Source organism: Myiozetetes cayanensis, unplaced genomic scaffold (genome assembly GCF_022539395.1).
Source record: "Myiozetetes cayanensis isolate MyiCay16 unplaced genomic scaffold, myiCay2020 scf5-8, whole genome shotgun sequence".
Taxonomy (NCBI): Eukaryota; Metazoa; Chordata; class Aves; order Passeriformes; family Tyrannidae; genus Myiozetetes; species Myiozetetes cayanensis.
In genome coordinates, this window is record NW_026087742.1 from 61,065,580 (window position 1) to 61,082,639 (window position 17,060).

The following is a 17,060-nucleotide window of genomic DNA, read 5'->3' on the forward strand; positions in this document are numbered from 1 at the left end:
ACTTTTTAAACATCTTAGAAAGAATTTAAAACAAATTCTCCAGCCTCAGTTTGAAAGGCTCTCAAGCAAGACATTTTTTTTTCAGACAACAGAATTCTAAAACAATTACCAAGCACCAGAATAAGCCTTTAATGCAGAAGACAACATCCCACAGAACGTAGTATTGTTTAATTTTTTTTAACTTTTGTCAAGTCTAAGTACAGAAACTAGATCCTCAGAGTGCACAAGACCACCTAGACTGGCAGTGGCAGCCTCTCCAGAGGCTGTACAGTAACAGTTGCATACATGGAACACATCCGTACAAACAAGCACCACAGGTATTTTGTAGACAAGTGGAAGGAAGAGGAGGAAGATGGAAATGAGCAGGCAGTTGAATGCCGATAAAATAGTGTTAAGCAGGCAAACTGCATCAGGAAGGTACAGATTGACAGATGGATTCGCTGTAAAAACCTGTGACATATTTACCTGATTTTCCCACACCAGGTATTTGGCACTGCCATTTTAAGCAAAGAGCAAACATCGTTGAACCCTCACCAATCTGACTTTGCTGAAGTACTACTCCTTTTCCCACGTTTGTCTCAACCACAGCCTATATTTTGGCAACTGCATGGATTGGACCCAGTTTCCAGAGTCCCTCTCCATGATCACATCAGCTTTTCTCCCTAATGCACAGCTACTATACGCATCCATCTGCAGAGGATGCAGTTCCTTCCTGCCTCACATGAATGTCTCCTCCTATGGAATCGGCTGTGCTGTTACAGTAATACAAGCCAACATTAGGAGAAGGGATTGAAGCTGGAAGAAGGTCATGATATCTTCAGTCAGCTGTCCTCTTCCCACTCAGAGATAACATCATACATTATGATGGTGAGCAAGCCCACACAGGTATGAATGTACAGGGAGACAGGTTTAGCTGTGCAGGCAGCAGGCATGGGTCCAGCAGACATTCCCTGTTTTCAGAAAAGGTGCAGCCTGAAGGAACTGGTGTTTTAGTGCAGAACTATTGCCACTGTCTGCCGGAGCAAGCTAAATGTTTCATATTAAATCATTTACTTGGAAAGGTAAAATTTCCTTGTCATTAGCAGCAGACTACTGTGATACAAGGCAGGGGTCTTTCAGTTCTGTTCCTTCTAAAATATTTGGCTGGATTTTCTACATTTTATGTTCAGAAAATGCAGGCATAGAGCACTGCAGGGTTATTCTAAAATGTGTTTAGTCTAAGAATTGTTATCCATGTGTTTACTGAACATTTCCAGAGATGGTGATTTTGCCACTTCCCAGGGCAGCCTGTTCCAAAGCCTGAAATTCTTTCAGTGAAGAAATTTTTCCTAATATCCAACCTAAATTTTCACTGGTGCAACTTGAGGTCAGTTCCTCTTGTCCTATTGCTCCTTTCAGGTAGTTGTAAAGAGTTATAAGGTCCCACCTGAGCCTTCTTTTCTCCAGGTTAAGCATCCCCAGCTCCCTCAAGCCATCCCTCATAAGACTTGTGCTCCAGACCCTTCCCCAGCCCTTCTCTGGACATGCTCCAGCACCCTAATGTCTTTCCTATAGTGAGGTGCTCAGAACTGAACACAGTACTCAAGGTACAGCCTCATCAGTGCTGAAGAACAGAATGGTTTGGGTTGGAAGGGACCTTTAAAGGTCATCTAGTTCAACACCTTCCCCCCTTGATACAATGCAGAGAATACAGTTGGAACAAAGCAAGAATCCCACTGTGGGGATTGAACAGCATCCTCACAGAACAGCAGAAATGAGCTGCTTGGCCTTCAGCAGCCAAACAGCTGGATAATCACCTTCCACAAAAATGAGGCAGTAGGTCAAGAGCACACCAGTGGCCAAAGCCCTGAATTATTCCATGCCACTTCACCCAAGGAACTTCAGAAAGACTACTTCCTGCTTATTCACAGTGAGCACACTTCTATAAAAGTGCTGTTCGCTGAAGTAGTTTACTTGAGTAGTATTTAGAGGGGCATGCACAAATTCTCTCTGCCTGTGGCCACAGAATATGTGATGAACACTTTTTTAAAGTTCTTATGTCTCCCTACAAGTCTTCCAGGGACTTCAGCAAAGAGGGAAGGAGGACAGGTTGTAAATGAACAACACATAGATACAGAGGAGCAGTAACAGAACAGTAAGTGGCTTGTCTCCTTCAAGCAACTGCCTATGTGTACATCAATGCACCAGCCATCTCCAAACTGCACCCCTCAAAGGAATGCTGTTCACCTGGAGTAGAGTCCCTGGAGTCCCCAGATGAACAGACACTTAAGGACTTTTCTCCTCATGGCAGCAGCATACATGAAATAAAACTGAACTCCAACTAACTGTTCTGCAGCTTTCAGGAATGGGGATACGCCATTGGGAGGCTACCAATGGTGAAGACCGGAACAAAGGAACAATGTTTCAAATTCTGGCCCATAAAATGTATATAACCTCGGTTTAAATTCCACTATGAGTCAGGGTCTGTTGACAAGAGCAAAACTGCATCAAATGAATTAGAAATCTTACTATGGTAAGACTGAGTAACAGTGCAAAGCCTCTCATTCATAGCTGCATGCTAAAGATGGCCATAATACATAAGCTGAGCTAACTCAGAGCCTAGTTATCTCCCATTCCAGCAAGCCTTCTATGTCTACAACTAATTCCTTTGGCAACATGAGTAGACCTAAGAGAATGCATCCTAATGTTAATGGTAACCAAAATACGCATGAATAAATGTGTATATTCTAATGCCAAGATGCCCTCCTTAAGAGAGATGTGAACTTCACAGGACATAACTGACCCCAGGTTGTTGCTACAACTTCTGTGAGTGCAGACAACATCTTCAGACTGTCAGTCATATGGTGCAATGGGCTCCAGAAAAAATTACCTCAGCTATTCACTGTTTGCAGGTGGATGGGTTGAAAAACAACTGTCAAGAACAAATATCAAGGAGCTTCCACAGCAGCCTGAAGCAGAGAGGCTAGTATTTTTTGAGAAACACTCGAAGTTTCTATTCTTATTAGCATTTCTGATGAAGTCAAGGTGCTCTTGGAACCTTCCAGTTCTAAAAAGTGTCTTTAAGGCTATTTGAAATAGCTCTGTCCATCTGCAAAAGTGTCCAATCCCTGGACAGCTAAACTCCTGTATACTGTAACTTGATAGACTCTATCACTCCCCTTCATAAGGTAAAAGAAGGTGATTCGCAGCTTGTCATGACCTTAAAATGCTTGCATTTTGTCATACTGTAGCAAACTCCAAAAGTTTTTGCCTAAATCAGCACCAGCCTCTTCTGCAGGCTCCTGTGGTGAAAATGAAGACAAATCAGCATAGCTGCATATGGCTGTCCTGTCCAAAGCCTGGTGAGACAGCCCTTTCAAAGGCAAAGGCATCAGACTGAAATCCCTGATGAAGGGTAAGACCTTGTCACCAAAAAAATTAAGCAGGTCTCCTTCAAATGAGAAGATCCTTAACACTGCCTGAAACATGTACAGTAAGTATGAAAGTTTATAAACAGGAGCTGACTGCTGATTATAAGCATGCCAACAGTCTGCTAGGGATGCCACTACAGTAGCCTACAAAGGTTTCCATACAAACAAAAGATATGGGGACATATACACTGGCCAAAAATGCCATTTTATTAGAAAAAACAGTTATGATATGATGAGTGTACTTTCTTGTCCAGTTTAATGACAGAGGACCATCATTTGCTTCACTGACAGTGGGATGGTCAGACTGCACGAACAGTAAATATGCCAGTCCTGCAGATCCTGGTACTCCTTGGGTTTATCTTCTTGGAAGATGGCCACAGGATTAAAAAAAAAAAGTTTACCAATGCAAGCAAATTTCAGATGTTCAAAAACATGATTAATGGAAGCAGAAACTTGTGGTCAGAGAGCATGTCCAACAAGTTCTATGATGCATTGCACACAGTACTATGGGACATGGCCAAAAGGACAGTCTAATGGAACTGTGGAAAGTGTAAAATATGAATTAATACACACTTTTCAGCATTTGACACATGGGAAACTCTGTGAGAGTGCTAATTCAGTTGGGAGGCTTCAAGATCAAAAGGGAAAAGAAAAAAACAAGAAAATATGTGCCCTCAGGTAACAAACACCATTACAAAATGCTTCTTCAGGTGATAAAAAGCTTTAGGAACTCAGAAGCCAGTAGAAGTTTTTTTGGCATGAAAGTTAAGTATCTTAAGTCTGAGGACAAAAACCAGAACTTCAAGAGCATCTCAACATCAGGAACTGTAGTTCCTAATGCTAGCCACCATTGGCTATACTCACAAATGACAAAAAGCATCACTTTCCTCTGCAATTACATCCAAAAAAAGACTAAGGGATCACCTCCGTGATGGGAGGTAGATTCAGGTTGTCTGGACATCCCTCTTAAGCTACCACTGTGACAGACTGAGCTGAACTTCTAGGTTCCACTTAGACATAATCTCCAATTTTGGTTTTGGAGGGTGAGAGTACCTGCCACAGTCCATCATGAAGAAAAAGGAAATGCCTACCACTCCAATCTCATCTCATGTTAAAGGGATGCTTTGAAAACCTCTACTGAATATCCTCCTCTTAATGAAAGTTTTTGTAGGTGGGTTATCTAGTCTGAGTGAATTTCTAGTAACACCTCCTGGATATGAATCTGGGGAAACATTCAACTTATTTAATGGGTGGGAGAAGACCATTAGTTGGCTCTAGTTACTGTCTCAGAACTCATTTACACTTGGAGATATTAAAAAAAAAAACATAAAACTGTAAAAAGGCTGAACAGGTCAATCTGATGATTGTACTATCTATGGATATTAAAATTATATCCTACTGCTTAGTGAACTAGGTCACTTGCATCTGAAGGCAGTCAGATTCTGAGACTCTTCTTCACATAAAGTACATAGCTACAGCTACACAGAAGACAAAGGCAACTTTTCTACATTTGAGTTACGCTAACTCACCTTTGTGATCACAGAGAGCAATGACAATGTTCTTGTTTGGGTACTGCACATGTGTCTCAGAAGAGGAGCGGACTGACTAAAAATAAATACACACACAGGCACACACCAGTGTGTGGCCCAACAGCCCTAAGCACGAATTGCAAAGATTGAAGCCTCTTAAAGTTAGGGAAAAGCAAGTTCTTATCAAAATAGATTCAAGCAAGCCTCCAAAGAATTTCTTCACAGCCCTTTTCAACTCAGCCTTTAGAAGAATACATTAGTAATGTAATTTTCCTCTTAGGGTATTTTTTTTTTTTAATGAATCAGTCAGGGCAGAGTAAACGCAAGTTCTTTTCCAAGAATTAGTGGTACTAACACTGGTTAGAGAAGCCTCCAGAAGACCACACTAATAGTGCTTCAGTGTTCCTGTGATTGTAGGTATTTTAGTCTATCAGTTCAAAGAAGAGCTAATTTGCAGTGAATGAAAAGCTATACATACACATTGAACTGGAAAAGATACGTAACTGATGCAAGTCTCACTATCCTGAAACCAAAAATACGGGTTTTTTTCTTTTGCATTCTCAGAGTTCCTGAGAATTAAAAGAAGATTTTTCCCACTCTAATGCTCCCAGCAACATGAAGACAGACTTCTTTCTTCAAGCTTTACTACTTTATTTAGGAACTATCATGGACATATGCAATCTTATTTAAGAAAGATCGGAGAAGGAACAAGTATGATATGTCAGGGAAAGAGGTAAAAAAAAGACATATGCCAATACCTACTTAATCCACCACTTGTTTAGCAAATAATTGCTTTGCCTTGCACCAAATTTAATTGGCAATTAGAGCTTTCATGAGCTCATGTCCATGAGCTCTCAGAGGCAGCTGAGTTTGCCAAGAAAGTCAAAAATAAACCTTGTCAGAGATCATGGAAGTTCCTAGGATTCCAGTTAGTTAGCATGACAGTATCCTGTGTTTCTGCTGAGGTTAGGAGTGCTAAGGCTTCCTTCAAAGAGTGGCATCCAAGTCAGTGACCATAGCATTGACCTGGCTGAGGATTTAAGCACACAATGGTGTGCTCTTTAAGTACACAAATGGCCCAAGTCAAACTTCATCCTCAGGGAGAGCCAAGCACTTAGAATCAAAGAATCTGTCATAGCAGTGGAATTTCAGGCTTCATTTAGACATAGAACCTTAGGGTGAATCCTAACCATTACTCATCCACCCTACTCCCCTTTAGACTGACACTAATATACTAAGCCAATTAATTCCGGGGTCCCTGTTGCCAACAGAGCAGCCTTCAGGTTTCTGTGATGCTAAAACTAAGTGATAAACACTCTAAATCAGACTTCACTAAGACACTACACAGAGTTAAAATTCTAAATCCTGATACAGTTTCCATCACCAAGATTGACATTGTCATTTTGTCTGTCAGGAAAGAAGAGATGGCCACTGTTTAAGCTCTGTTTGCTGTACAAACAATATAGCCAGAGACCAAGACTATCTTTCTAGAAATCTCGTAGATCCATTCCCAAAATGCACAGAACGCAAGGCCAATATGGAATCAGTAGAAGGGCAACTGACCATCAGGAGTGTCATCTGTCGGGCTCATGATGCCAACCCATGCCTCAACCTGAAATCTGCCAGGCTACTGCTACCCTTTCATGTCAGATAGCTTTGTTAATTCAATTCCTAAACAAATAATAAGTAACTGGGAAAAGAAAATAGGGAAAAAAAAAGTAAAAGTTTCCTTCTTAATAAGAGTTGTGGTGTGAAGATAGTGATTAGAGATAAAATATTCTTGAAACACAGAATGCGTTGCAAATGCACTTTGATGTCTGTAATCCCAAGAGAATAAACACCTCACACTGATGCATGCAGAAATTGTTTACTACTGTTCAAAGCTGTGATTTTTTTATTTATTCCATCTTACAAAACAGAGATGTAAGCAACTTCATCAGATCCATTCATTTAATATTTATATCCACATTGATTCAACAGACAAACCCATGAGTATGTAGTGCTTCAACCACACAGATCAGCAATATACTCAGTTTGCCTGTTTCCTTCAAAGGCAGGTGAACATGCAGCATCCGGACAGCTGGGATAAAGAGAAGACATCCCTTTGTTTTGAAGAGGCACTGGTGGATTACTTAAGGTCACGCCAACATGTATGGCCTAAATTTCGCATACTCACGCTAGAGTAGCAGTGTAAGCTGTAAAGACAAGACTGAAGGAATGAACTTAACAAAATATATCACTTTACATTTCAGTCTCAGTTCTGTACCAGAAGCAATGGCCTCTCACCTGCCACAGAGTTCCCACAGCAAACCAGCTGCCCACCAGCACCACTTCAGTTGCTGCAAACCAACAACTCGGACACATGCTGAATTTCTTATCAAAGCATGTTTCTTCTGGTCTCTACAGTAGATGTTCAGCAAACACTCCAGAAGAACACCACTTCCTGCATTTAAAAGTCCTGCAGCTGCTGCTCACTCTTGATTTACAGTCTGACCTACATCCCGTGCTCAGGCTTCTCCTCTAAATGTGTAACTGATCTTTGCATGTGCAGTTTGCAGTGAGAAGTCACTAGCAGCTCATAGGCTTCCTTCTCCTCATTTTCACTCGCGTATTATGGGCACATGCAGGATTCCTTCCACACAGAACAATCCTTTGCCTTAAGTGTATGACTTGCTCCCACCATGCGTCTGTAATAAAACAGCCTGAAATTGCGACCTGTTACAAAAACCAATTATGAGAATTAAATTAAAATTAAAATTCTCACCTTGCACTGCAAAGCTCTCTCCAAAGTACAATCCAAAGACTGTACTGGAATGCTCTCGTTCCAGCTCAATTTAACAAGATGTATGAGGATATGCTGCATCAGCGAAGCCCTCTTTTACAGCACTGTTTTGCTAACAGGCATAGGCTGCCCCAGCGCTGTGAGTGACTCTTCCCAGTACAGATTTCACAGTTATACAGCAAGTTTAACACTAGTTCTGAAAAGAGAGGGCCTCTAGCATGTCAGCATAAACTTCTAGTGCTGATAATTTTCCAGTTATCTGGGTCAAACTGGATTTCTTTGACTAATTCCTATAGTCTCAGGATGAATCTTATAAATAGTAATTTTTTCCTATTGTAGTAAGATACAAAAGTTTTTCTGTAAGACCTGAAAAAACAAAAAGAAAGTCTCTTTTTCTGAGAGGAACAGAAGCATCACAGGAAAATACTAGCACAAGATTTTTGGTAGCTCCTACGCAATCAGGTGATAAGTGTAGACAAAGTTTCTCAAAAAAAAAAAAAAAGGTCAAGCTGATTTCTATCAACATCTATTTACAAACCCTTCACTCTGATTTTAGCAATGATTTTGTCTTCTCTCTCAGTTTGCAAATAATGGAAAAAAAAATTAATTAAATTGGGTGGGTGTGCACTCCTAACAAGAACCGTTCAAACTGTCAATGATTCAACTGGCAAACTGGATCAAATGGGAGACCAAAAGGAGTTTGGGCTTTATTTAGAATATTCAAACCACATACTTCCATTAAGTCATTACTGAAAATACTAGAAAACACAGGTGATACCAAGCTGGAGAGGCTCTGAAGCATATTGGGGAACAAAATAGGGAAGTCTGAAAAAAGCAGATGCAATTCAGAAGACAAGGATCAATCACATAAACAAAGATTAAATCTGTATTTATTTAACCATGCAAACAGAACAAACAACTATGTTTGCTTTGTGGTACCCTAAGAAGTGTACAAAAGATATAACAGATCACAGACTGTGTGCCTGTCAACAACATACTCGATATAAAGAGGAACACTGTATTAAGAATTGTTTTTCCCTATTGCATTTAAACCTCAAGTGCAGCCTGCATCCTTTCAAACTTCCACCCTTCCAGAAAAATATAGGCAATTTGGATCCGAGAAGCAGCAACAAGTCAAATCTAGGAAACAGGTGAAGAAAAGAATGAAGAACTGAAATTGTCTCAATAGGATAAAGCTGAAGAGGCCAATATCAGTCCTCAAATACTCTGATGGTACCCAAAGGCGGACAGAAGTTTACCCTTCTCTTAGCTTGTGAAAAGGTCCTTCAGCAGCAAGCCATGAAGGTGCCTAGAAAGGCTGTTGGAAGAGTAATGAATGAAGAGGGTAAAACAAATGCTCTATTTAGGCAGAGCGGTAAACTAGATCAGTTCTCATATACGTGATCTTCCCAGTTTTGCTTGCATTTACTCAATATGCCAAAAATCTGACCCCAAAATTAACTCCTCTACAGCATGGAAGCAGTAATTTCCAGAAAACAAAAGATAAATCTCACTTTCTAAATGCTAAAATTCTCCCTTTTCCTATGTGGAGATTTTAAACACTTGAACAGCTGACAGCTCCACTCTAATAATATAAGAACTGGTAAAGAAATGGAATATGGATTATTTCCAAGTGATACATTGGAGTAATGCAGTACTGCTCTGTTGTAGTGAGCTTCATGAATTGAAGAGGAAAATTAAAATAGAATCTGCAGTTAGTGATCAAAAAATTTACAACTTTTCTATATAAGTTTGGGACTATAAAGCAAAGCTTATGGCAAAATATTTACCTAAGACACCAGAGTACTATTAGCAAAGTAACACAGTTGATAAAACAAAAGCAGACTCACCTTCCGCAATTCAATTGTGACTTCGTTTCTGTGTCTTCTCATAGTCTGTAAACAAAAAAACCAATTTGTATGTCAAGAAAGTAGTATTCTGTTTTGGAATCAACCACCTGTTTCTAGGTCAAAAGTGCAGTTATTCATCAAAAGACATGGAAAACTGTGCATAATTTATAACCCACTCTTTCCTAGGAAGCTGCTGAAGTTGTTTTTTGTGACGTTTCGCTTGGGTTGGTTTTTTTTTATTGTTGTTCGGTTGGTTGTTTTGGTGGGTTTTTTTGTTGGTTTGGTTTTTTTTAAGATTATCCACTTTACGGGAAGCTGTGTCCTAAATCACAGTAAGTATCCCTTAGGCAGAAAATATCGACTTCCCCACAGATTTCACTGGAATGACTCCCCAGGTGTTTATATGTGCAGACCAAAAGCAGCAGTAAATCCAGGTTAGACATATGATCACACAACCTAAACACATGACCTATGCCAGTATCTGGCCAAAATCAACCATGAGTGACAGAAGTTGACTGAGCTCAATGCAAACAAGATCAGGTTTGTGGCAAGAGGAAACAAAGTAGTACGGTGCTACTAAGTCTATTTAGGATCTATAACCTAAACACTGTCAAGGAAAACCACCCTGTAAACACCTCAGCTCCTTAAAGATACTGGGCACTCAGAACGCATTCCTGACAATGCTGCTACAGCTCTTACCTAAGAGAGATCAAAAGATTGAAAAAGAATTTTAGCCTACTAAAGGCAATCCCCCTAGGCTCATTTAACAATCAGTGGAAAAGACATATACCATCAGAATGCAATTCAGAGAAAATCAGGGCTGGATGACCGCTGGCAGCCCAGAAAGATCACCCACACTAACTAAAATTAGCCTTTTAAAACACTTCCTATGTCCTATCCTTGCTACTGACCTCCACTGTCGCTATCATGTTCCTTTTGGGTTAGGGCAAATAACTCCCTGAGCAAAAAAGTACCAGTGACGACCAACAGTAAAGACCAGCACTTCCATAAGTCACCTAAGGAAATACCAAACATGATAAAGTTTAAACATAGGTAAAATAAATGAGCAAACTTCACACCTTGAACCTATACAGGACATAACTGCAGTACCTAAAACATTATCTTAGTTTCACTGTTCTCAACCAGTTTGCATAGCAGTGCTCATTTCACAGAATCATAGAATGGTTTGGGTTGGAAGGGACCTTAAAGATCATCTAGTTCCAACCCCCTGCCATGGGCAGGGATGCCACTCACTAGATCAGGTTGCTCAGAGTCCCATCCAACCTGGCCTTGAACGCTTCTGGGGATGGGGCATCCACAACCTCTCCGGGCAACCTGTTCCAGTGCTTCACCACCCTCTGAGTAAAGAACTTCTTTCTAACATCTAATCCAAACCTATCCTCTTTCAGTTCAAAACCATTGCCCCTTATCCTGTCACTATCTGCCTGTATAAAATGTCCCTCTCCCTCCTTTTTATAAGCCCCTTTAAGGTACTGGAAGGCTGCAGAAATGCCTCTCTTCTCCATGCTGAAATTCATTATCTTGGGTTGACTTGAGAGTAAGGAAGGCTTGTCTTCCTGCCCACTGCTTGATTAACCAGCTCACTCATGTAAACACAGACACAATTCTCCTTTTACATCTACAAGCATGAACTATACTACTTACTACAAAGTAAGTCCTCATTACATTAAGAGGACATAGCACTACAGCATCTACCAGAACTACACTTATTTCCCCCTCATTACTTTGGTAAACCATTTGATACTTGTAACCACCTGAGCCTGCTGCAAAAACTTATCATGATAAGGACTGGATAGCTGGGAAATGGGAGTGCATTGGTTAGGTAGGTCATGAACAAATTAAGAACCCAAGAAGACATCACATGCAACTAGGAAGACCAGTTATTCAAGTCTGTTGTTCTATTAGAATTTAATATTTGAATAATCGTAATAACTGTGTCAAATTTAAGGGTACTATACAGCTTAAAGTTTTTCAACACTTCTGCCCCATGACAGCAGCCTTCCAGTACCTAAAGGGAGCTACAAGAGAGCTAGAGAGGGACTTTTTACCACAGCATGAGCAATAGGACAAGGAGAAATGGTTTAAAACTGAAAGAGGGCAGGTTTAGATTAGATACTAGGAGAAATTCTTTACTGTGAGGGTGGTGAGGCACTGGAACAGGCTTGCCAGAAAAGCTGCCAATGTTCCAGCCCTGCGTTTAAGGCCAAGCTCGATGAGGCTTTGAGCAACCTGGTCTTGTGGAAGGTGTCCTTGCCCATGGCAGGGAGGTTGGAACTAGACGGTCTTTAAGGTCCCTTCCAACCCAAATCATTCCATGATTCCATGACTCTGAATTTCAATGAAAAACTGTAGTTAGACAAGACTGTATTATCTCCTTTTCTTGATCATTCTGTGTTCTAGACACCAAGGTTCTTTACCAAACTTTTCACTAGCAACACTGCCTCACCTCCCCCCAAAATCGAATCTTTTATTCCTACTTAACTTTTAAGGAGTACCCCACCACATGACAAATCAGTCAACTTGAGTGTCCATTAGAATTTTTCTCCCCAAAATCCAATATTGTATGTGCCAAATCTGAACTTTTGGTGATTTAACTGATGCAAGGCACAACCTACTTTTAGATTTGCTCCCTAATTACAGTTTACTCATTTATCTATGTGAAAATACTCCAGAATACTTACACTGAGCAAAAATATAAATCAGACCAAGCCTGAAGCTCTTTAGGGGACAACCATAACATTTATAACCTACAACTCTTCTTGAAGTAAGACAGATTTCAGAAACATTATACGCTGTGCTTAACAGCTCAGCAGCTTAATATTTTTGGTTTAGGAAAAAAACCAAACACAGTGCAGTCCCAGGTATTACTACTCATTTCATCAATTTCCTCTAAAACCTTCCCTAACAATGCTTTGACTAAATACAGTTACTCAGAGTCATCCATCCATAAAGGCTCTACTGGGCAGACTTTAAGCTTCTTTTCAAAGGCAAAGAATTCACTCAGATTTTTCCATTACGGTATTATCGTTGTTTCATACCTCCATTACTTCAGCCCCACTGATCCTACCCTATAACAATTCTGTCTCAGTACCTTTTTACAAGTTTGTATCAAGCTGATCTTCAAAGTATTTGACTGCTACATAATGATTTTTACATTTAATGTGCAAGAATCTCCCATCATTTCCTCAGCTAGAGAGCTACCACTCTCTAGAAAGATTCCTCAAAAAAGGTTATCACCTCCATAGACATTTTGCTGACCAATACTATACATTTTCTGTGCTTTTATACTGTTAAGGCAATCTCCATACTACCTGGGTTTTATCCTTTGAGCTGTTCTTTTGTATTTCCTTTTAAACTTCCTGTGTTTTCTCTATTAAAGTAGCTCTGGTACATTTTGCCTTCCTCCTTTCAAAGGCACAATAAGCAGTACTCACCAGTAAGTCTAGAGCTGCCTCTCCATTCACAGAGCGAGCAGGTTGACAACTGGGATACCACTGAGCCTTAACTCCACAGAATTGATGAGTGTTATCTGTCCCCCACTAAATCAAGACTCCCAGTCTTATAGAGTCTCCAGCTGGCACATCATCCTCAAGTTTGTCAGGGTCACGAGGATCATCCAAGAATCAGTGATAAAATGTTAGGGCTAGAGTCTTCCTACATATATATGGAGCTGAAGTTCCCAAAAAGCCTTTGGTGCGTTCTGGTAGTTAAACTTGGTTGCCATGGCTGGATCATGATCACTACTCTCAGCTAGATGTATGGTGACACTATTTCTAACCCAGCACTTTGTGTCCCTGAGGTATGAGGTGACCATTGCATATCAATGTATTTAAGACCACGGACTTCATTCATATTGTCAATTGTGGCAATTATAGACTGTACATGAAAACTACATATATGCACTTGACATTGGCCTGACTTAGTTTTATTCATGCTACTTAATGGGTATTTGTTCAGACTGTTCCCCACCTTGATTTTCTCCTCTATCCACAGGAACTGATACACCAGTGATTCAGGACTCTGAATGTCCACAATTTAGCCATCCTTGCCTTGAGAAACCATACTCTTCAGAGTAAAACCATGCTTCAACTTCATTTGATTACAATACACTTGATACTCTTGCTGGACTTTTGGAAGCTTTATTTTAAAACTTGCAGACCAATAGGCACAATTTCTAATCTCATTTGTTGGGGGGACATAAGACGGGCAGGAAGGTTGGCAAAGCCCAGATTTTATTCCCCAGAAAACAGACTTAAGTGATTCAGGTAATTTTTTTGTCCTGATTTGGCATTTCTTAAAAGGTAAGTATTTAAAGCTTGTGCTTCAGATGAACCATTTCAGAAATACAGCAGGTCATCAGCACCTTCCTACAGCCTCAGAAGAAGTACATACACTACAATTCAACAGCATATGAAAGCAGCAGTTGTAAGAACCACTGCCAGCCTCCCTGTAAGGAAGCATTACTGCTGTTAGCAGAATACCACACTTTTATACTACCTGCAAGCCCCAGAAGGTGGGGAACCGACAGGCATGTACAGAAGATTTATACAGTAGTAGAAAGGTTAAACATTCTCCCAAGCTAAGACAGGTCAGATAAAACAGAGAGAAGAGGCAAAATTATTCTGCAACTTAATCCCATGATTTCATTACCAGCTTTCAAGCTGGGAGGACAACATCTGTTGAAGTCTGTACATACAACACCACTGAAGCCTAGCAAGAGGTTACCAATGGATCTAATACAGGGTTTGACATCCATAGCATCTGACTACAGGCACTTCTCAACATAATGTGCACCAACAAGTAACTTCATGTAACACTGAAACAGCACATCTCAACACTGATCTCCAAGACAAAACTGAACTGTTTCACTGAATAAATAATACAGACTCCAAATATTAGAAAGAGAAAATATGGCATAGACAAAATCCTACAAATCCCCAAAATGATGACAGCTAAAGAATCTGAACTGTGAGGCCACTCCTAAACACAAGGGTATTAATGCACCATACACAAAGTGCCAACAGTAAAAATGAGTAACAGCATGTTACTATTGCCATTATGTTACTCAGTCAGCATGTACTATTAAAGAACAAGAACATACAAAAACCATACAAAACTTATCAAGCTGTGCTACAACATTACATCTCAATTGTTACACAACTCAGACTTAAGTTTATAAGGCTTGCAACAAGTGATTGCTTCTCCCCAGCTCACCATCTGTAAAGAACAATTACATACCAGTGTGTTTGACAGGCTGATAGAACCACAGTACTGGACCACGTACTCTAAGTCTTGTTAGAAATCAAAAATAGATGTTGAGCAGTATTTCTAATTTCAAGTTCCTCAGCATTTTGTTATTTTTTTAAATAAACCATAAGAAAACCCAGAGGATCTACTAGATGTTGTTAGATAAATTAGTGTTCTCACTTCTACCCTGAATTTCTGAATATTCTTCCAAAACCAGATACAAAGAGCTACACAACAAGAATCTCTCCCTAACACCTTCCACTTGAAGGAAAAATAACGTCTAGTTCCCTCAAAGTATCAAATCTGAAATTACTTTCATATGCCAATGAAGAAAATTACTGCACATGTTAGGACTGCTGTGCTAAGGGCTGCAAGGGAACTTTCTTTGTGGTGATACAAAACACAGAAATGCTAAGCTGACATAAGACAAGAGATTTAAGAGATACTAGACCTTGGGGGGAAAAAAAATAAATCAAAGAATGTCACAGTCCCTGTAAAACTGCTTTTGACACACTCAGTGGGCAGAAGCAATACAGAATACAGCCACCCTCATCAGATCAGCGTTTCAGCTGTGGTATCTCTCAACAAGAAGCTACAAAAAACTCAGTTTTAGCTACCTGTGGAGAAGGGAAAATGTCTTCCTGATTTCTCAGTTGATATTTGGTTTATGACAGAACACAAAACTACATAGAACTCTTGAAGTCAAAATGCAATGGCCTGTGAAATTCTAAATTATCAGCATAACAGTACCCCATACCACCAGCCCATTCAAAGAATTATTTTTCAGTGACTTAACATCTGGAACCCTCTCGCTCACCCACACATACTTCACTAGTACCATCCACGAAACCGTGCACAGAGGTGCACAGGATGCTCACTACATGCCAAAGAACAAGCAGTGCTGCAGTAACACTGCCACTTGATGCCTTAAGACGGGCCATAAAGACCTTTCCGGCAAACAAAAAACTAAAAAGATTACTGTAAAGTTTTGAATAACATTGAGATTCTAAGGAAATAATTAAATCTAACAAGCTTCTTGATCCTTTGTTTAACATAAAAAACGTTTAACTGCATAATACATCCAACTACCTGAAAGGGCAACCCATATAGCTTCTGCAAACTAAAAAAAATAAAATAAAAAATTCAAGGAAGCCCCAAACCAATGAGCTGTACCTGTACATGAGAACAAGATAACATTTTCCAAAATCATCTGTAGCAAATACATAATGAAGTGTGTTTTTCCAGAGTGGGGAAGAACAAAAAAACAAACAACCCCAAACCCTATTAAAGCTATACAAGACTACAAGGAAAAAAAAAAAATCAGGCTAACTCAAAAGGAAAAAATCACATGCGAGACAAAGCAATCAGAATAGTCTTCCATTTATGAAAGAATTAAACACACTGTTACTACTCCAAGCAAGCTCGATCCCATTCACAACGAAATATCAGAACTAGTCTGTTAACTTGAAATTTCTACTTCATATCTAAAAATCATTCTTAATTGATTATAAACACGAAGTCCCTTAAGTACACCACTTTCAGAGACAAGAAATTCTGGATACTTGATAAGTTCATCCTCAATTACAGTACAAATCAGAAAAAACAAAACTATTTAAATGTGTGGATGACACAACTAGTGAGAAGCTCAAGTCATTAGATTTCACTTGGTATGCTGGGCTAAAGATTTCTTAAACAAAATTAAAAATTAAGTTTCATGTACTAGGTGTTAAATAATGTACGTTCCCTGCACGGAAAAAAGCATTACCACTTGCTGTTGCAGTATTTGATGAATTTTAATAGTTTTAACTACTTTCAGCTAAACCAATTGTGTCAGAAGGAAGATTAAAGCATAAATAGCATTTAATGATGAAAAATCTACCTGCCATTATAACAATGAGATAGGGAGCTCAGCACGGTTCTCAACTTGACTGGACACCTCATTAAGTGGGATACCTCATGAGTGTCATGTTTTAATCAATACATTCATACCACAAAACATCAGAGATGGAGAGTAAAAAAAAAAAAAGGATGTTTTTATCCATCCAGCATATCAATACTGTCAGCTGTCCCTCAACCAGCTAGCTGGCCACCTCTGCCCTCCTGCAGGCCAAAGCACACATCAGCCTCCAGCCAGCCCAAGAAAGTGGGAAGGTTCACCTTGACAAGACAAACACCGCAGCCCAATGTCAGTTTTGGTTATTCTGTGGACACAAAAGATAGG

General features: G+C 39.8%; 1 protein-coding gene across 1 annotated transcript in view; it reads right to left on the bottom strand.

Moving 5' to 3' along the window:
- KPNA3 (karyopherin subunit alpha 3) overlaps positions 1 to 17,060 on the bottom strand; it is a 50,083-nt gene that overhangs the window by 20,607 nt on the left and 12,416 nt on the right. The window contains exon 2 of the mRNA XM_050332464.1: positions 9,572 to 9,616. Within this exon, the coding sequence (XP_050188421.1) occupies positions 9,572 to 9,616 (45 nt within the window). The remainder of the gene's footprint in view (positions 1 to 9,571; positions 9,617 to 17,060) is intronic.